This window comes from Plectropomus leopardus, chromosome 19, assembly GCF_008729295.1.
Source record: "Plectropomus leopardus isolate mb chromosome 19, YSFRI_Pleo_2.0, whole genome shotgun sequence".
Classification (NCBI taxonomy): domain Eukaryota; kingdom Metazoa; phylum Chordata; class Actinopteri; order Perciformes; family Serranidae; genus Plectropomus; species Plectropomus leopardus.
This window is the reverse complement of record NC_056481.1, coordinates 18,005,072-18,027,572: the sequence shown is the minus strand read 5'-3', so window position 1 is coordinate 18,027,572 and position 22,501 is coordinate 18,005,072. Positions and strand designations below refer to the sequence as shown.

At 42.2% G+C, this 22,501-nt stretch overlaps 1 protein-coding gene across 4 annotated transcripts in view; it reads right to left on the bottom strand.

Annotated features, from left to right (window-relative positions):
* Positions 1 to 22,501, bottom strand: part of raraa (retinoic acid receptor, alpha a) — a 178,484-nt gene that overhangs the window by 81,933 nt on the left and 74,050 nt on the right. For all 4 annotated transcript variants that reach the window (XM_042507470.1, XM_042507472.1, XM_042507471.1 and 1 more), the window contains one exon: positions 13,325 to 14,137. In XM_042507470.1, the coding sequence (XP_042363404.1) occupies positions 13,325 to 13,478 (154 nt within the window). In that variant the 5' untranslated portion in view covers positions 13,479 to 14,137. The remainder of the gene's footprint in view (positions 1 to 13,324; positions 14,138 to 22,501) is intronic.

Here is a 22,501-nt window from a genome sequence, read left to right as displayed (position 1 = left end):
TCCTGGTCATTTGTGGAAAGTGTGAATCTGTTCCTGATTCTTTGGTGATGCCTGGGCCTGCTGTGATTTAAGATGCCTGCAGGGGCTCTTCATTTCCCTCAATCACTCTCTCCCCCCTCTCTTGATCTTTCTCTCCCTCTTCCTAACCTCCTCATCAGTCCTGTCTCTTTCTTTCAAAGAATGACCGATTAGAGGAGCCTCTGGGTCAGAGTGGGAGGTCTTGAGTTTGACCTTAAGTATGTAGCCTCGCTCCATCTCTTTCTCAATCACTCGCTTTTGCCTCCTATTTTTAAGATTTACTCGTGATGTTTCACCTTAGAGTCACAATATGTGGGTGTTCAGTATGTATGAGTCACAGCATGTTTGCTCACTTAAAGGATAATACCAGTTAATTACAACCTCTTAAGTTTTAGCCATTATTTCTATGAGTTATCAAATGGTTAGATAATCTGAAAGGCTTATTGACCCCTTAGAGGGAACCTAGAATGCTTTTTTTTCTGTTGTATATATAAAGTCACATTGTCAGATGTTCAAATGAAACAAGGACAAAATTTCAAATAGAGGTAACTTTACCACGTTAAAGTAATCTCTGTAAGCAAAAACTTCACGCTTAAGACTGTTCAGAACAAATGTCTTTGTATGGTCACCTGCTCATCTTGCCTCTGCATCTGCATCTGCATCTGCAGCTACTTAGGTTAGACGCAGCACTGATGGACCATCTCCAAAGTCCGAATCTCCGCCCAGTCGGGTCAATGTCTGCCTGGTCAGCATGAACTAACACAACAGCAGCAGCCAAAATCCAACACTGAGCCGCATCACGGTCTAAACAGACTCACACTGACACAGAATTTGCTAGAAGCTGTCGTTAATTCATTAATAATCATTAAGTAATGTTAGCCGTATGAGGAAAACAGTTAGCCCTGTCACTGTAGCCCTATTAACACAGAGACCACACTAAAGGGCCCCTACAAGGCCCCTTCTTTAATGCCTACTTTGCAGTTTTACACAGAACCAAATGACTGTGGCATCATTCTGCTCCGTTGGGTGATTATACATTGCACTGCAGCTCAAAAGCTCAATATGCACACAGCTCTACAATGATATACGATTCAAATAGAAGAAATACAAATGAGTGCTTATGTCCATCCCTATTACATGCACTACTACATGTAAATGCATCAGAGAAACAAGTAAGCTTAGTTACTGATGTTGGTAATTCCTCCCCTGATTATATTCCTGCTGGAACATGTCTGGTTGTGTCATGATTTTGGTTTAGAAACTTTTTTTCTGTGATTTTTCATGATAGAAAGCGCTACTTTTCTTTGTTACAGTCATTCCCCAGCTGCAGTGATGTTGCAAAGACGTCGATATGAAAAGCCCAGACAAACCAAAGATGACTGGGCTTTTTCGTGAAGGAGGTTTAAAGAGACAGGTGCTTAAACTAAGTGTTTCAGACAGGGGTGAAAAAGGTTTTCCAGAACAAACAGGATGAGGAAAATAAAGTGCTTTTTGTACATTAAAGCATGTAAACATGCTCCAGTAGAGACCCAAAATACAGGTATGAACCTGAAAATGAGCAGAATAGGCCCCCTTTAAAGCCGACCATTCACTACACAAGAATTGCAGCTTGTTTGGCCTCTCCTGACCCGCAGAGGAGCATTTCCGATGACAAACCATAATCGTTCCTGATTGCCTCGCTGCGGGATATTTCTTCTGGTTTAGGTCTTTCTTCAGTGTACACAAAACAAGCGGCTGATCAAAAGACTGTTATTGTGTAATTGTATGGTGCTTTGTCAAAATGTGTATTGTGTAAGCTTCGAAAACCTTGAGAGAAAATCCATAAAACCACTTTCTATTTGTGAGGTCTGCCACACTTTGAATTCGAATATTCTCATATAGTGTATTCAAGTCAGTCTGAGTTAAAAAAGAAAGGAAATGTTTTGTTACAGTTACTTAAACTATGGCCTTTGTGTGTTTACGCTTGTGTGTGTGGGTGTGTGTATCTGCTCCAGCCAAAGACCTGAGATTTTATCTTGGCAGCAGAGGATCAGTCAATGTCAATGTCTGTGGAATTCCTCAGTAGCTCCACCAGATCCGACCAGTTTCACAACCATCAACAGCTTGTGTGTAACAACAATAACACTGAAAATCCCACACAGTGTAATCCATCTCTGACACAAACGCTTGGTTAAAAGCAGAGATTAATTAATACATAATCCATGCAACCACTCTCAAACACTCCCTGTGTTGTGTGTTACACCACGGCCACTTCATTTTTTGTCAAATAGTTCAGATTCTGACAGCGAGGGCGGCAATAAAATATACAAAAATGGCCACAGTGACTGCCACGTTCCTGGCACACGATTTAAGCTGCTGCTGTGACTGTGCGAAGGCGTGGACATCTGTTTGTTGCATGCGACAGACTAAATTAGGGAACTAATCAAGGCATAATGCACACCAGTTGTTAAGAAGGGCCATTTCAAATGGAGGGCAAACCTGTGTCACTAATCACATCCTCTCTGTGTGTCTAGTGTGAACCTACTCACAGGATGTTTCTGTGGAAAATAGAGAGACTGGGACACAATGATAAAAGGAGCATAAATGTGTGTGTGTGTGTGTGTGTGTGTGTGTTAGCTGCAGAACGAGTGGAGAAGAATGACAATAGTTGTGGAGAGCAGTGCACAGGCTAACTGCTGAACAGCTGTTCGTCCCTAATGAAAGAAAAGAAGAGAGTTGAGTGAAAAGAGAAATCAGAGAGATTAGAAGGGTGAAAAATGAAAGAAAATAGTGAAAACATACCTCTGCATACCTCTGATAATTTAAGAATTTACACCCCACATCTGTGCTTCGTGCAGTGCATTCACACAGGAAACACTATTCAGATGGAATTTATTTATTTAAGGGAGGTTCGTTGATTTTAATACTGCGTGTGCTGATTAGTGATTTTAATCTGGTCTGGAACACATATGTCTATGTTACTTTTCCCACTACACCAGTCATAATTACAGTTTTTTGGCCTGCTCATTGGTCCTTTCTTGGTTCATGTCCTATCTGGGCAAAGAACTTTTTAGTTTATAGCATATTTTTGTTTTTGTGCTTGAAGAAACACTTTTCCTGTTATCAAATTTATTAGAACACACTGTTTGAGCTCAGTTTGGGACTTAGTTGGGGTTTTTTTTTTCTATTTTACTTTCTGTTGCATTTTTACTGAAAATGTGATCAAAACTTTTTTTTTATGATTTCCACTGTAGCCTCAATAACTGATCTCCAGGAAATATTAAGATGCTGATTCACACAAGTCACGCAAATATTGACAATGACTTCTATGTTTCCCAAAAATGGAAGTAATTTGTTGAACAGTGACTACAATATTACTCTTTTATTGAATAAGAGACATTTGAGGACATTTTATTTGCTTTGAGAGGGTTTCCTGTATTCCAGTATCATGAGTACTCTAATATCCTTTTAATACAAAAATTAGCACATTTGGATTCTTAAACATGTTGAAAGCTGTTAAATACAGACAATAATCTCATTTCCCATTGAAAGCAGACCAGAGACACGTACAGGACTCTGCAAAGAATATGCCTTTCTGGTTTTTTTTTTGTTTTGTTTTGTTTTTTTTCTGTATGTCATGTTTTGCATGACAGAAAACAAGTGACTAAACAGCAGAAAGAAAACACAACAAGATGAAGGTACTTTACTTTACTAAGTAAAGCACATGAAATGTTAAGTCCCAAAAATGTATCCATGTTTTCACCATCAGACATGCAGCCTGTTTGCTGACTTGTTTGGTATGGTGCATAATAGGTTAACTGGAAGAAGGTCCAATAGCAACTAGGTGAAAGGGGGCATATCACCACCGATCGTGGTGGAGTCAGACATCGCTTAGTCAATGAATTGATTCTCGCCCTGTGCTTGTACACTGGGACAAGAACAGCAGTCCAATGAAATGGCCTGATCGAGCTATAACTAGCTTGACTTAACTGTGCATGTAACGAATTTAATGTATTGGGCTTGATACAATACTTCAGAGCCAAAAAAGATGCAAAACAACTAGACTAGGCTGAGCAAAAAGGTACAACAACAAAGACTCATCTTTCACAGAGCCAGTAACTGAAAAGCAATGATTACACCTGGCAGACTCAAAAGGTAGCCACAGCATTTAGAGGAGGGCGTCCACAAATCTCTGGAATGCTAATGATAATCATTGCATTAGTTAGCCTGTGGTACACTTAGCGCTGTAATGTGCTAATGCTGTCACCGGTGCATTATCTTTCCACTCTGAGGAGACTATGTGCTAATGCTAGCAGACAGGCTTGAGGTTAAGTGTGGCCAGGGGCCCCTTAGAGAGGTGCCAAGAGAGAGCTGGTGGCCCCATAAGCTCTGGCCGAACAGAGCTCTCTTAGCCCCTTTGCGCAACACAGCTAGCCATTGTGCTAGGCTGAAAAAGCGCATTAGCCGCTGAGAAAAGGGTTTTCCCTCTGAAACCCCCTTTGGACAACAAGCAAAGCTCTGCTTGATAATTCAATCACTCTCCGAGCTGTGCAGGGCAGACCCGCACAACCTCCAGAACCTTTCCTCAGCTCTCTCCTTCCCTTCCCTCCCTCATCTCCTCCATTAGGTAACTGCCCTATATTTTACACATGCCGTCATTCCTGCCGCCTATCAAAGGACAATAGAGGAATGATGCCTGTGAGAGAGTCATTGACATTTGAATGTATGCGGCGGTGTGAATTATGGCTGCACGCAATGGGTACTGAAAAAGGGCATAAGAAGATAGAGATATATGTGTGTGCGTGTGTGTGCATGTGTGGGGAGGGGACGAGAGATAAAAGGAAGGAGAAGGGGGTCAGCGCGAGAGCGGGTTGAAGGAAAGGATAGGAAAGCCGTAGAGAAGGAGGGGGAGAAAAAAGCAGGAGTTCTTATCGCTTTACCCTTGTCTTGACTTCCTTGCGGGGCCTTTGAAGAGAGCAGAAATAAAGATACTTGCGCTGGCACATCAGAGAGAGATTTAGATTATGCCAGTGTTTACCCAACTGAGTGCTGCATGGCTGCTGGCGACAGCCTGCTGGTTTTGAAGTTGTTATGGCCCAACTACAGCTTAAAGCACTCGCTGCTCAAAATATAACACCCATGCTGCAGAGGAGGGCTTTCTCTTAGTGTGCTCATATGTCAGATTGTGTGTGTCTGTGCACATGCGTGCATGCATGTGCCAGTTGTGTGTGAATGTTTATGAGAGATAGCATGTGTCCTTGTATTCCTAATAGAGTGTGTGATGCATTCAGCCTTTTTCTGTGTGCACAAATGTGTGTGTGTGTGTGTGTGTGTGTGTGTGTGTGTGTGTGTGTGTGTTGCGCTCTGAAAATGGAGCCATCCATCGGATTATGGGTAGACAGCTCTTTGAAAAGGAGGGCCTGTATTTGCATAAGCGGCCATGGAAAGGAAAAACCTATAGAAAGACAAAATGAGGAAGCAGGAGAGAGAGACAGAAAGAAAGAAAGAAAAAGAGAGAGAGAGAGAGAGAGAAGAAAAGAACAAGAGTGAGAAGGAGGGGGAGTGGACCACACTCGCCAAGCCACTTGGGGATAAATCCTGTGGCTAGGATCAAGTATTCTGGGCAGGGATTTGGCCCCAGGTCCCCTCAAACCAAATGGAAAATAACAGGCTGCGAGTAAATAGGTGGCAGGGTAATGATAGCTCTGTCAAGTCCTTAGGTAGAGAAAGGGAGGGTGGGAAGAAAGGAGGATAATAGAGAATGAGAGGGAGAGGTGAGGGGAATGAAGAGTCTGGGGTGGATGATCAGGTACATGATGAAAGAAAGATGAGAGTGGAAAGGAGGTGAGGGGACAAGGGAAAAACAGGACGAACAGAGAGAGCAAAGTGATGGAGGGACAGAGGAAGAACTGGATAAAACAAGAGATGTGCAGAAGCCAACAAAGTGAGGAAGAATGGATATGAGGGAAGGCCGGAGGGCCAGAGGGCCAGAGGAGAGGGTAATGGGGTTTTCTTGTGGGAGCCCCTTTTGGCTGAGCTCGCTTGTGTTTTGGCACATGATGCTGGCACGGGACACGGGTGCTGCCAAAGCCACTGAGTGTGTGTGCGTGTCTATGTATGTGTGTGTGTGTGTGTGTGTGTGTGTGTGTGTGTGTGCCTGAGGCTCCCACTTCTGTCACATCTGCATAGAAGGCCTGTATCTTTGTCTCCCTGTCCCTCTCTGATTCTCTGTTTCTCTCTCATCGTTTTGCTTGTTTGCTTGCTTTTCCATCTCAGCAGATTTCTTTGTTAGGCTATGCACTGACCTAATGAACAGCCCAAATAATTACTTTAACCCACAGGAAAATCACCAAGAAGGTCTTCCCAATCAGCGAATTTCCAAAACGCAAGTGCACATGCAAAGGCACAAACACACACACACATACACACACCACCTAAAGTGACATTAGTATTTTTCTGTGAACTGATTCTGCCAGATCTAAGGCCAAAAGCATTTTTATTTTCCATACAAGGTTTGACAGTCTAAATGGGCTCTGCAGGACATTTAGTGTGACAGCATCACTCATGTCATGAAGTAAAAAAGCTATCGGCACTAACGACGGATCACAAATGTGCAACCCTTTTTCCGATACTAGATATCAACAAAAGCCAGCAACTACGTCCTAATAACTTTCAGTGAGCTGTAAATTCACCACTCCTTCACCTTATGGCATGGCCTCTCTCTTGCTTTGTGCCACAGCCTGCATGTCCGCAACTGCAAAGCGTGGCATGAAAGTCAAGAGCACTCACTCTGCAGCGAAATTTCGGGATTAAGCATCTCTAGAAATACACTGCACAGAAAAATAAGACTGCTCAACCTGAAGCTTTGTCAGTTGACTGAGGGGCTCCGACTGATTATTCGAGTCTTCGACTTTCAAGAGGCAGCGCTGCTTTTTCCTCTGTCCTCTAAAGATTGAGTTATCACTGCTTCAGCTCAGTATCACTAGGAGTAACACTCATATTGGTGTTCCAAACCACAAAATTTCCATCCAATGCCCATCAGTGCTCTTTATGCAGCAAGAAAGAAAGCCATGTAAAAATAACTTAAATGCTTATTTTCTTAACTTATACTGCTTATAATATTATTTCCTGGTGTTAAATGGCTGCCGTAAAAGGAATACATCACCACACAAAATTATCATTTGTATATCAGTTACTCACCCTGCGTTATGTTAAATTTGTAAATAACATTTCTTTTTTTCTCACATCCCTCCCTGTTGAAGGAGGAATCCAAAAATGGAGAAAATTCTGTGCAGTAAGAGAAGCAGTAGCAGAATGATTTCAACAGCCAGTTGTATGTCACTGAATAAAGTTATTTACAATGCATGAAACACTAACAAATTATTTATAATCTGATCCAATGCAAAGGCTATAACTCTTCAACTACCTGGTGATGTGCCAAGGCTCTCATAAATGACTTCTTTGAAATTGTAAGAATAGGACAGTCCTTGTGCTCATTTTTCAGCCTCCCAGCGCTCTGCAGTTAATTAACAAGGTCGTTAAGCTGGGGTGAATGAGTGCTATGCTGCCATGCTAGATGTGTTTTACACGCCACGTTTAATAAGCCTGCATCCTCGCCATCAGAGTATCGGCACCCCTCAAATGACTTTCCAATAATGACAACCAACTCCCCTGAGGTACTCTTTCTGTGAGTGCATCTGTGTGTGTGTGGCTAAATGGCGGATACCTGGTCGCCTGACAGAAAAAGTGCTCCAGTCAAAACTTGCGCGTCTGTGTCGTACCCACACACACACTTTGGCTTGCTGCCAAAAGCGAACACACCACAAATGTTCCTCACTGTCATTATCCTCATCCCTACCACACAAGCCGTGTGTGTGTGTGTGTGTAAGTGAGAGTGTGTGTTTTTGCCACCCATGGAGTGTACTGACGTGCCCCCTTGATTCCTGAAGACCACCGGGGCAGAGAGGAACCACCTGTCTGTCCAGAAACCAGCAAACACGCACGCACACACACACACACACACACACACACACACACACACACACACACACACACACACACACACTACCTCACAAACACAAACTTTGCCCAACATTACCATATCCATATTTACCCATGGTCAGAGCATTCCACCACGGGCGGCTTAATGGGATAGGTGACACACACACACACACACACACACACACACACACACACACACACACAAGCTTCCTTGAGGTCTGAAAATATCCTTTCATATTTCTCCCACTGGCCCAAAAGTACATTCATAAATGCCATAAATGCACCCTAATAAGTCAAAAGACGTGGTGCTCATGTGTGTTAGCCGTTCTAGGAAACGCTCCTGTACCGAGCAATTACTGTGGCTGCTGAAACAAGAGCGCTCTGTGGGGAAAAGCCAATTAGTCCGCCGTGGCAGCAGGTAGCAAGCTGGCTCCATTCATTATGAATCCTCATAACACCGTGCTAATGTAATAGCACGGTGTTAGAGGTGGTGACAGACAGCGGAAGGCTTTAATGATAATAACGGGATCAATAGTTGGGATGTTATTGCCAGATAGTTCCATATTCATGCAGGGGCGAAGAAGGATTTAATCGAAAACACTAATGAAAGTCATGCACGTGTATGTGTTCAGGGAACGAGGACATTCTATTGGATGTGGGTTTTTGGCTGTGTGCAATGCAGTTGCGTGCGTGTTTGTGGATGCGCGAGTGCGATCAATCCATAGCGATAATATTCAGTTAACTAATAAAGCTGCGGGCAATAAATGTAATATCAATATCTGCAACCGATCTGCTCCAGTGCGTAACCTAACCTGATGATTTTCAGATAATGTGATGTGAAGACATAACCCAGGAGGCTAGAGCTGGAGAGACAGAGAGAGTGAGTGTGTGTTGCAGGGCATGGATTAACCCTTCTGCTCTGCTTGGTCCAAATAATTGGGCTATTGTCGTTTGCTAAAGGAGGCCAAGGAAGAGGAGCTAGACGACTGTGAGGATGAGTGTGAACAGAGGAAAGAGAGCGCAAAGAAAAGAAGAAGAAAAAAGGGAAAGTATACTGAAAAGGATTTTGATGGCAACTGTGTTAAAGCAAAACGGCCTCGTGACTGTAAGAGAGAGTGTTGGCAATAAAATCTTTGATTGCATTGTTTTCTATTACAATGTTAGAGACATTGTGACACTGCGCTGCAGTTTTGAGCTGAACTTTTGTCCAATGCCCTGTTTCTAGTCATTCCTGTCTCTGGATTTGAAAGCTCCCACATGAACGAGGAACAGCCGATCCACAAAGTTTAAATGATGCATTACTTATATCTCCTTACTTATACAAAACTCTTTATAAGGTAGTGGCTGGCTGGAGACGATCACCGGGAGCGTAAGGTTTCTTGTAAATGACCATTAATAAAAAGGAACCACTTGCAGTTACAGTTTACATCCATGTCTGTGAGAACATGGATCCTTCACACACATCTTTTCCCCGACAGCAGCTGAGATGTACACAATCAGCACAGTTTCAATGTGGGCTCCCAAGATCAGTGTCACCAGTTCAGTATCTGTGCAAATGTCCCCTCCTTTGTTCCTGAGTTATGGCATTGAATACTGCCCAGAAGAGTGTTTTTGTAGGACATTATGAAGTTGACCTTTGACCTTTTGGATATACAATGTCATAACTTAATTTTATCCTTTTAGACGTTTGTGTGAAATGTTGTTATAATCAACATATACATTCTTGAGTTATGGCCAAATCATGTTTTATGAGGTCACAGTGACCTTTGACCACCATATTCGAATCCGTTCATTCTTGATCCATGAGGACGTTTGTACCAAATTTAAGAAAATTCGTTTAGTGAAATATAATTGAGAAAAGGCAGAGGCATTACCCAAAATTATAACGCCTCTGACCACAGCTATTACTGGCACGGCGGCATTAAATGGCAGAGGAGATGCACAGCAACGACACTGTCGAGTGCCTCTGGCATGGAAAAATAAGACCCAGACAAATGAGCTCAGTTATCAGATTATCAGATTATTTCTAAGCATTCCAAAAGTATTTAGAATATGTTACTTAGTTTTAGTAATCTAATAGAATATGATACAAATTACATTTAAGGCCATGTGTTCAGTAATCTGTAGTGGAATATGCTTTCAAAGTAACTAGACTGTGTTCACATAGAAGAAAAATAAATAAATATAGATTTACAAAATGCACATCGAAAGTCCAATCAGCTTCACAGATGTAGGACAGAGCTATATTTTTAGCCAACAACACCCACAAGGACACAAACACAGGGACAAGTGCACACGCGTATACACACAGTCATGCGCGTTTAGCATTTACTGCCTGCCATGCTGAAATCCAATGCTCAGCTCTCTTGCCTCCAATCTGACATTCTGTAAATTCCTCTCATTCAAGCTCCAAACAAACTGACTCTCTCACCCCCTTCCTCAGCACCCACTCTCTTCCTTTCTCTCTTTCGTCACTGCTCAGCATTGAATGGGGTTGGTGAGGGCTTAGCTAGAGTGTGTGTGTATGTATGTGTGTGTGTGTGTGTTTAAAAATGTGAGAAAAAAATAGGTGTTTGAGCAAGGAGGAGTGACAGAGAAATGATCTGCCAGAGAGGGGGATAGGAGAAGGAGAAAGGAGTGAAGGTGGTGTGGTTTGTGTTACAGTGTGTATGGAAGGAGACGCATGTGTTTCTGTTGGTGTAAGTGTGTGTGTGTGTGTGTGTGTGTGTGTGTGTGTGTGTGTGTGTGTGTAAGAATGTGTGAATTATGCCTGCAGTTATCTGCATGCAAGGAGGAGCAGGAGAGAAAGAGAAAGTGAGCCAGCATGAAGGGCAAAGATTGTGCTTATGTTTCTATGCGTGTCTGCGTGCCTGCGTGCCTGCATGTATGTGTGTGTGTGTGTGTGTGTGTGTGTGTGTGTCTGTATGTGTGTAGTCGTGCTCGTCAGGAAGCTGTGGTGTCCCTGGATCTCCAGTGTTTACAGACAGGAAATGTTTGTCCAGGCAAAAGGGAAGGAACCTTGCAGCCCCGCATGGCAAACACTGGGAGAGTGGCCACACACACACACACACACACACACACGTAAATATTCAGAAGCACACACACATACACTTGCAACAGTGTTAAAAAAGGAATCTGACGGGAGCTGCCATGTTTGTGAGTGAGGTGGGGTATCTGGTAGTAGGGAAGTGGGAGTGACTGGGCAGGGCGCTAACTGTACTTCACTTCCCTCTGCACTGACTGCCAACGCAAACTCCAGCAGATAGAAAGTCAATACACTGACCCCTCCTGAACCTGTGTGAGAGAGGCCACGGTCTATCAGGCCCGTCCACACCAATACACACACATATACACACACACACACACACACACACACACACACACTACGGCTGTACATCTGCACCACCAACTGTATTCCTTTAGTTCATATTTCTGCTGCTGCCACAACCACTTAATTGATTATCTAGCCGTCTGTCGATGTTGCCCAGTCTGCTATGAGATGCAGGGATTGTACAAGTATAATGTTTCACTGGATTTCAAAGCACCTTTGGGGTTCTGATTAGTAGTCAGTGATGGTGGTGCATTTACATATATTTATTCCGCTGCATACTTCCACTTCACTACATTTTAGCAGGCAATATCTTATTGAGCTGCACATTAAGATTTTGCACACTGAACTCCTTGAGGTCTTATTTTCTTGAAATAAAAAAAAAATCTGCCAGCGCCCTGAGATCATATCAACCACTTTCCAATACAAATTAACCTGTTTCAAGAATTTTAGAGTCAAATCGAGACTCAGTGTGTGACTTGGTGTGAACTGCCAGTATGAGGTGTCATTTTTCTTAATTTTAGAGCTTTTACTGCTGCCACAGTGTGCCACATTCAAGATATTCAGAATCACCTCTGGTAGATTCTTGAAACAAGGTGAGATTTATTGAAATTATCTTATCGCACTGGCAGATTTTTTAACTTTCACCTCACATGAGGATTTTCCTCTAAATCAAAACATATAATCAAACTGTAAAATATGTATATCTATAGATTAAACTAGTGATAATACACAAGACCTACTGCAACATTAAAATATTGTTTATAGTTTAAAGCATGAGTAATAGGGATGTCAGCTTTAATTAATTTTGCTTTCAATATCCTGACATCTATTAACCTTCATCTATCTGATTACTTTTAAACCCTAACCCTAACCCAAAGGCTGAAGGGGCGTTTGTGGCTTAAAATTTAGCCAATTACTCACAGGCAGCATAGAGGAGGACTGGAAAGTTGGTACAACACAGCAACGCTGTTGGGACGGGTAATCACTGAATGAGCTACCTCAGTTAGCTAGCACATACCAGACACAGTTGGTTTACAGTGCAGTGAACTTACAGAGTAGCAAAATTGACCATCTGTAAAAATATTTTCTGTGGTTAACCAGTTAATGGTTGTTGACATCCTCATCCCTAATCATAAATTATATCATAAAAATTCTGAAAGCAGTTGTACATAACAAGGTCCTTAAATACATACATACAGTATGTTATGATGATAATACCTATGTAATTTGCCTATGTATAATCTACTATGCAGGATTTATAACAGTGTTTTGATGTGGTGGTATTATTATAAGAGTAACTCTTCCAGCTTCGGGGTTAGCAGGTCTTCTTTTGTATAAATGAATATGCTGCAGAACAGCTTTTCATTTCTTATTAAAAAAAAAAAGTACTATTCACATTGACTTAAATAACTAACTTTGCAAGTCAGTTCTGAAGTTTTTGATGGATTGTATAAAGGAGTTGTAGCATGAAGGTTGGCTGCAATGATAGTTTGTGTGAGATTTATTTTAGGAACGCTTGCCAAATTTGTGTTCCCCAAATAAACAATGCTCCATTCTAGCTGTCCTGCCTCACTTCCTTGTGATCTACACTGACATTTCCATGTCGGTCTGTGTATGCTGATGTGTGTGGGCTCGTAAATTAAGGACAGCGCTGGAGGCGATGTGGGTGTGTGCGTAGCTGCTGTGCTCTGTTTACCAACACACACATCTTTCAAATATGAACGATCTAAACAGGATGAAAGTGTCCTTTTACCGGCAGGCTCAAAGACAGCAGCATATGTACACGTACACATGCACACAGTGGGGGAGCTATACAGAAAATCATGTGCCACAGCCGCACAGGTAAACCCAGGACACACACGAAAAGGAAAGTGAATCTTCCTGTTCCCACCTCCTGTCACTGAGCAATCAGCCTGCACAATAGCCACAGCATGGCACAGTCCTCTGAAACGTGAACCGGTACAGGGCAAGAAAAAAGGTATAAAGTTTACTTACTGGCTGGTGAGGGGGTGCTGTACCCACTGATGGGCAGTCCTGCCAGGGCTGGAGGCGACAGGCTCCCCAACATGTGGGGGAAGAAGTAGGAGTAGGTGGGCATGGGGAAGCCGTTGAGGTGGGGGCCCGGCAGCGGGTTGCCCTTCCCAGCCATGATGGCTCAGTCCACCTCCAGTCACAAACAGACCTCACTGAAAAACCCCCTTTACAAGATCAAACAGAGCCAAAGAGGAGTCAGTGTGGATTCCTGTACTGGTTTAATCCCCCATAGGGACACTGCATGAGTAGATATTCCAAAAGTATGCCAAAGGCTGAAAAAAAAAATCCTTATGGTTTGAAAACTTGAGTGCTGGTGTCCTTAAAATGGCCACCAGGACCAAAATCCTGTTGGTTTAGTGAATGTGTGTGTTACTGAAGAAACCAAGATCAAAAAGAGACATTGGGTAGAAGTATAAAAGAGTACTGTAGAGTGTATTATCCTTCCTTTCTCTAGTATTGTGAAGCAAGCTGAAAGGCCTTATTTGTGAGAGGTGTTGGGGAGGCTGGAAACTAGCATGGCCATTCCTTATCTTCAAGATGAAGAGGGGCGAAACAGACAGAAGGCAAGTTGAGTCAAGAACAGGTGACTTTGATGACTGCAGTCGGGAGTGGTGATAGTGGCGATAGGGGTGTTAGTGGTTGTAATGCTTCCAAGAGAGCGTTGATTCACTGTTCTGCTGCAGAGCGCTCCTTGGGAATGGGCTGATCACATGATGCCAAGACAAAGCTCTCCTCCTAGGATGGGCCTCCTCTTCGTAGCTGAACAGCCTCTGCCTGAGAAAAAAAAACAGAGAGAGAGAGAGGGAGAGAGATCATTTAGTGCTTCAATGACAAGGTAAAGAGATCGTTTCCCTTTGTACTTAAGTGCTTGAGCAAAACAGTTCTTTTCTTTGACACTAATTAATGGTAATGTCTCATCTGAAATGTTACAAAAACACCCCCTCCGCCTTAATTATCTAATGGAGTGTTAAAACTGCGAAGAGAGCAGTGGGTGTGTGATGTCTCCTCGCAGCTTTGTGCACTCACACACATGCTCATTAACAGTGACAGACTACAAATACTGCGGGAGACAAGCCAAAACATAAATGAAGAGAGCAACACAAAAGAAAACTTTGCTAATTACACCAGTTGCTGGAGCCAGAGGTGAGACCCAAGGCGCTGTTCTGGGACCACTAGAGATTTCTACTGCTCTTCCAAATTAAGAGCAAGAGACATATAAACAAACCTGTAACCATCACAGAAAGCACAAGCACACACAAGGGCACTGACAACTATACACCCGCAGAACACAATTATCATAAAACGGTACACAAGCACCACAATATATACAAGAGTAAGGGAGAAGCTGTTATTCAAAACAGCCTGTCATAACATGAGTGTTACTTCTTTTTTTACTGTAATGACCCTTTAATGAGTCAGTGGATGTAATGTGCAGCAGTAAAAGTAAAACCATTGCAACACACACACACAAACTACACTCAAAAAAGCAGGAGGAATGTGTCTTTGCATGAACAGTGTTGCTCAGGAATGTGGCACTCTAGCATGAATCACACTAGGACATCATGGATGAACTCCTGTAAAGAGAGAGGGGTCAAGTCAGACATGTTTGTGTACCTGTTCCCACTTGAATGGTGTACATAAAGCATGGGGGTATGACAGGTGTGCAGGGCAAACTGGTGTCAGCCATGTGACAAATTAAAGGAAAAACTGACATAAAGTGATTCACCACATGCAGGCAGAGCAGCTTCAGTGCTGCTTATCACAAAAAGGACGCTGAACTGTACTGGAGGGATGGACTCAATTTTTTTCAAACGATATTCTCTCATTTGTGCTTTAAGACACCTTTCTCAAGTATTTAAGCCTTTGAACCCTGAGCAAAGGCAATGAGTAACTTTGTAAGAAATGTTTCACAAATTGCAAGAAATTGATACATTTAGAAAATTACTTTTAAAACTGGCTAGGGAAAATATATAGGGGAAAAGAAGCTGGTCACGTATGTGGAGCCCTGATGTCTCTTCATCAGATGGAGAGCTGATTTTATGGGCTTGGCCTTCTATTAGCCGCCTTATTTTTATTGATCATTGCCAAAGTGCTCTCCTGCAGCCCTGTTGTGGTGAGTTGGTGTTTGCGGTGGTCAGGGCTTGTGGGCTGGACACTGTGCTTGTATTAGGCCGAAAGCTTTTACAGCATTTTTTATAGCCCAGGGGAGTTGGATATAGTTTTATTTGCTTTTAAAGCCCCTCTCTCCTGAGTAGCCACCTATTAAAACCAAAGAGAGTTAAGAGTTAAGGTAACATACTAGCAATGGGCTCTAAGATATTATTTCTTGTTCCATAATGCATAGTAACATACAACCATTACCATTCTGAAATGTAGCCTTGATACACTCTACATTGCACATTGGTGCGGTCATGTAAAATGCATCAGCATTGTCAGAAATATACACCAAAGTGATGTAAAGCTATATATATTTTAATGCAACACCCAGAGGCCACAGATGCTGAACTCGGCCTTTCAATGAGGAACTACAACTCACTGGGACACTAGGAGAACCCAGAGGCTGGAAATGGGTCACTTCCTTCACCATTACCATTACAGCGACTAGTGTGGGCACCGCAAGAGGCCATTCTGAACAATAAGCAACATCAAACATTACCGTGCACTTACACCAGCAGCAACTTTGTTGTAGTGTACCCACAGCTAATTCTTTTTACTGATGCTGCAGTAAATAGACGGGGATATTGTTGTTTACTACAAAGGAAGTGGCTGCAGCACAACAGTGCCTTTACCATATTTTACACTGGATGGGAGCAAACTAGTGGGACCTAAAGGCAGTTTAGTTTCTACTCATGTGACTTTAGATTCAAACTTTGAAAATGAGAAACATCCTTCAACTGTAAGGCAGAATATCAGCGCTGTTTAAAGACACTCTGCTTTTATGAAAAGGTCACCAGACAGTAAGCGGCCAACACCTAAAATAAATGATCAAGTTCAGGTTATCAAATCATAAAGCATCTAATCCACACGTGACATAAAGTGACATAATATGAATTAAATAACTGAACCATTTTTCCTATTACACAACAGCAAAAATCTGCAATACATAAAATTAGACCTGTCAGCATTAACATGTTGATTGGGATGCGATTAAGGTCTGTACATAACAACTTTTTTTTTTTAGCACGTTAATTGACGGCCAACATTCCTGTCTCAAAGAGGCTTACTGGGCTGAGTTTTTAAGTGATAGTTCTGGATTTTTGAGATGGGGCAGTATGAGATACTTGTGTATATTAAGTGTATTACATACAGTAGCTGGCTGTCAGCGCACTTCCAATTTACAGAAACAAACAGGGTGTATACCCCACAGCTCAAATAAAAAACGTATTTTAAAAAGGCCTTCCTAAAAAATACAACTTCAGTCAAAGTGGACTCTGTATCAAATGTGTATTCAACATGAAGTTTTGTTTCAGTCGGATCGTGTATCAGCCGCTAACAGCAGATTCTGACCCAAACAGCTGACTGGCAGCAGTCGAGAAAAGTAGTGCAGAAGGAAAAGGCTAAAGTGGTGAAAATACTCTAAATATAGCATCCACTTAGACTGATACTGATTTTTTAAAAGTAGGCCTTTTCAAGTGGCTAGAATATGTTTTTATAACGGGAACAGCTGCCCCGTCTGTTTCTGTAAACAGTGAGGTCACTTGACCTCTAACCTCAATATATCTGAATAAAAAATGGGCTCTGTGGGTACCCATAAGTCTCTCCTTTACAGACATACCCACTTAATGCTAGTCCCATGCAGGTTTCTTTTTTTTTTTTGCGGTCATTTGATTCTTAATCAAAACAATCTAGTAAAAATTAATTTACCTTGTCAATATGGACTTCATAATAGTTTTCAAAAGCAAAATAATGAAATTGTAAACCTGTTTTTAAAAAAATGCAATTAATCATGATTAACTTTTGAGATTCTATGATTAATCACAATTTTGAAAAATTAACTGTTTGACAGCCCTGATATTATATTTTGCAACATTTATTTTGTAGTAATTGTCCTATTTATGCAACTGATGATAGAATTTTGGGTGTATCAGTTTAAAAGTGGTTCCATTAATTATTTTCATTGCCTGTAAATATTTTTTTAATCCCAGAAATCTTTGCATAAGAATATTTAATTAATAAGGCCCATTGTCTGGAGCTGATGCATGTAAACAATATCTGACTGGTGCACCCGAAGCATTTCAAATACATTACACAACAGAGGTCCTTTTGTGCACTCATTCATGCATACAGACACACAGAAGAACCCACTCAAAAGCCACAACAGAATGTGGACAGAAGCAGAGTGTAACTGAGCACCTGTATAATCCGGCTGCCATCTGTGAGGACAAACACACACATACACACACATACATAATCAGAGGCACAAAAATCAGACACACACCCCAGAATGAAGAATCAAGACACAATTGAAGGCCTGTATAATCTGCTGTGAAAACTGCACACGCAACACCAGAGCTGGTTAAAGCTGCTGACATGCACTCCACATCATCCTTCCTGTCCATGTACACAAAGCAATCAGTGCTCACAAACAGCTGTGTACTCTGATCCTACATTGGATACAGAGGGCTGAAGTCTTTGCAAACAACTACAGACATGTCAAAAAACACAAACACTATGAGTGTGTAAGTGTTTATATGTGTATATATGGGCAGTATATGCAACACAAGAAAAACAAGAACCTCCTCATGGACACATCCACTCTTTTAACTTGCTCTCCTTTACACACACTAATGTTGGCAGGCAGGATGCCTCCTGCTGTATGATGTATGTGTTCTCTATGATCGGGTTGACACACGAGATCATTGATATGAAGAAGAAGCAAAGAGATTGGTTGTGTGCATAATGTTGTACTTCTGCTGGTTTTCATTATAGCATACAGTTGTGCTAAAGTGCTGTCAAGGCCGACAAGACGTCTCACACAATCACGCATAAGTTTCTCAGACTGATAATATACAGGCGTAAAACAAGCATAAGTAAATGGAATGAGAGCTTTTTTGTATGCCAGTGTTACATATATACATTAAAAATTTACTCCCACACTTGCTTTTTGCACTCGCAGAGATACAACTGAGACATGGACTACCATAGTCTAAAAATGGGAATAGATGGCACAGATTGTGGTGGTGCAATAGTGCAGCCTATAGAAGTGGGTAGGGACCCTGGGGCGTAGAATCAAGCCATTAAGTACATCTTTTCAGAAAGTTTCAAACAATTCCCCCGAAGACTCCATTTGTAAAGCCTTATCTGTCTCTTTAACAGTATAAAGCTAGCCTATATCTGCCGATTTCATTGCAACATACTCAAGAGCATGCAGGCAAGGTGCTGTATGGAGAGCGGCTCCTGAGGGAATGTATGTGATCACTTACAGTAGGAGGAAAAGTAAACAATCTGGGTCACTTGGTCTCAACACTGTGTTTGGAAAGTAACAGGCAAGAGAAAAGGAAGGGTCAGAGGTCACGGGGCACCAGAGACTGTAATTGGTTGTGACAGCTAACGCTGAATTAATAATCGGAAAAAGCAGCAAATGGCAGCGCAAGGTCGGGCTGTACAGCGCAGCAAACAGAGCCACAGGGGATGGCAAATGCAACGCATGACATACAGAGACACTCTGGTGTGTACGTAAAGACACAGACGTGCATGTTTGAACGTCCACACAGTTCAGCAAATACACACATACACAGTTCAAAAAGATCGCTGACAGACAGTAAACTAGACACCAGTTGCTGTTGGAGCTAGACAAAAAGCACAGGGTGATTGTTGAGATGATAACAAACAAGTATGAACACGTGCACGCATATACACCAACACTTAACACACCAAATCTATATTTCTCCTGATGACCAATTATCCGTGATTGGGGGGCAGCAAGTGTTACATATCTCTGTGTCAGGAGCAGCTGGTGGTCAGCGGCAGCAAAGCTGTACTTCAGTGTGTTGTTAATGCTATAAAGGCCAGTGAGATTAGACATGGCTATGTTAATGGTACACACAGCATGATCACAGAGAAGGGCTCCATCTAAAGTGTCTTTTAGCCACCAATAAGTGTACTTGGATGATCTCCACATCTCAGACAATACAGTCTGTTCTCCTCTAAGGAAATATTATTGCTTTGCAACCTTATTATACAATGTTAAGGGGACAGTTAGCTCCCAATTGAAAAAATAATTATTTTCCTCATGTGACAGCGCAAGATGTAAACTTTAATGGCGCCCTGAGCTGCTCTGTTAGCTAACTAAGAGGTGCTAGGCAAGCTAGCAGTAGATGCATGCTCCCTTCTGTGCATAAATATGATTGACGGGTGTAGTTCAGTAGAAAGAATATAGTTCCTATATGCTCACAAAAGGTTCTGTAAATTATCTAGAGTAACCAGATCATGATTTCTTTTAAATATACATTGCTGCTGAGTTTTTCAGATGTATTTTTTGGTGCTTTGTGAACAACAAGCCCAGTGCCACACAGTTCCATTATATTCAAGAGAAGGCAGACATCTTTATGGCCAATATTTCCAACTGTGATTGATAAATAGCACTACAGGTGAGAGGAAAAATATGTATTTTTGCTTTTGCAGTGAACTGTCCCTTTAAGTGTAACCACTGAGCTGATTATTATGGCATTGCTCAGAGATGTGTATTTCAACTTACAACGGCCTAGGAAAACAAATATTGAAGAATAATAAACACAGCATTGCGTCAATTGCTGTCATGTTGTTTTATGGTACCTGCTACTTTATTAATGTTGCTCCTTTCCTGTTGGCATGTCATTTGAATCTCTCCAACATGCTGCACCTGCTGTTTTAAATGACAGACATGCTGCTTCTGATTTACTGACTCTTGTAATTGCCTATGGTATTTCCACCATGATGACATAGTATGTTAACATATAAGGTTGATACACAGACGACTGAGACTTTCTCTATAATGGCCTCATGATAAAACCCACACAAATTTGCACAAAAGCCTCTCCACGGGGAAGGCTACAGGCTGCTAGCTCAGAGTGGATGACAGTCTTTAACGGCACGGAGTGGGCTCAGACTCCAGCCTGTATGGCTTTGCAGTGTTGCACATAATGGAAGTCGTTCAAGCACGATGCATTGAAATTTTTATGAGGACAGCAGTGTGGGTGGATGTAAACGTCAGAAGTCAGATGTGACATTGCGGGAGGGAATGCACATATGTGCACGCATGAATGTGTGCACATTTAAGTGCATGTGTGTGTGTGTTGCGTGTGCAGCGATATGCATGTGCGTTTATATCAACAAGTGTCTGAGCGTATAGGTGCTGTGTGCACTCACGCATGCAACCTGCACGTGTGTGTGTGTGTGTGTGTGTGTGTGTGTGTGTGTGTGTGGGTGGGTGGGTGCGCTTATTAATGTGTGCCCAAGTCATGTCCTAAATCCCATTTGCATGTCATCTTATTGCCCTGGGGAGTCTCTTACAGTACGCTGCATTTACTGTACATTACTAGCTTGGATGGGTTTTGCATAAAGACTAGACCACATCTGCGGCGGTGATGGAGGGGGGGTGGAGGCAGAGTGGGTCACTTTGACACGTCACAAACAGGACTTCAGCTGATAGATGTGAATTATTTAGGTCAGAAAAGGTAATGCGAGGCCAGTGAGAAGCCCGGGAGTCAGAGATGCCACTAACAGTTTGCACTACCTTATTTTGGACTACCTTCTTACTAAAATATGGTGGAGATGTATGAAAAAAAGCATAGTTGGACGAATTCCCAAAACTAGCCTGAGTAACATGTGATAGAGAATCTTAAAGACAAACAGTATTCTTTAGTTATGCAGTAAATGAGTACTTTGAGGAATTTTAATTGTTAAAATCAATGTTTTTCCTAATTTTACAAGATCTGTTGCAAGTGCAACTTGCTTTTTGACCTAGACACAGACAACACCGGCACACCTGCAACATGAGGCAACGCAACAGTCTGCCTTTGTCGTCACGACTTTTTAATGCCAGATTGGCATGTCTAACTTTCATGGTTTAAAGAACTGCATGTACCTCCAGTGTCTGATCCATGATTGCATGGATTTATCCTCATCTCTCATTCTACAGCACAACAACATCCATCTGTTTCCATAAACTTTTTTATGCAAAAACTGTTACGCATTAATAAAAGTACAGTCACCATTTCAAACATTTGTCAAAAAAAATGGTATCCAAACAAAGAAAAATAGCTGATTTAATTCATTTTATCTCTACACCATTAGTATGCAACAGAGATCACACTGCATGTTGGATTATTTCTTAATCTCTTACTTTGAGATAAGTATCAAAGAAATTCAAGCTCCTACTCACTAACTAACCCCAAAATACTTCCATCTCAGTGCTCATTTCACCTGTGTGCCTTCAAGATGGTCAGTAGCTTAGAGAGCAAGAGATGGGAGCTACTTCTCAATGACAGCCAGAAAAGTGCGGTGCAAGAAGGCTAAAGGGTGCTAAGTGCACATCCATGATGGCGAGAGTCCTCAGCCGTTTTGCCAAGGCCCCCTGTGGGGTGAATCCACTTGTCAGCGAAGCGGACTGGGTGACATTTCTACTTCACCTCAGAAAGGTCAGCCTTTAATTATCTCAAATGCCAGCAAGCACTGCACCTGCAAAAAATAAACCCAGGGATGAGCTGTGTGTGTGTGTGTGTGTGTGTGTGTGTGTGTGTGTGTGTGTGTGTGCGTGCGTGCGTGCGTATGTGGTGTGTATAAGATGGTAGCCTGCTTCCTTCACACATAATGAGCGCTACTGTGGCTGTCCGTGCAGAACTGGACCATCTGCCCACCTGTATGCATGCATGCATATAGGCCCATAAACACACGTTCACAGCCAAACCATGACAGATGCACACCCACACACTAACTGTGTCAACCAAAGTCAATAAAACCTACAACTAAAGTCACCCGCGAACCCGCCCCTTAAATAAAGAGTATCACATGAAGACGGTTAAATCCCAGGAACACCGGCAGCTTCTAAGAATGTCTGTGTAAAAAATAGGCTGCCGACAGTGTAGGTAGACAGATTATAGACCTATAGATAGAAGAGTAGCATGGGCCTGTGCTTCTGCTAAATATGGGTCAGCTATG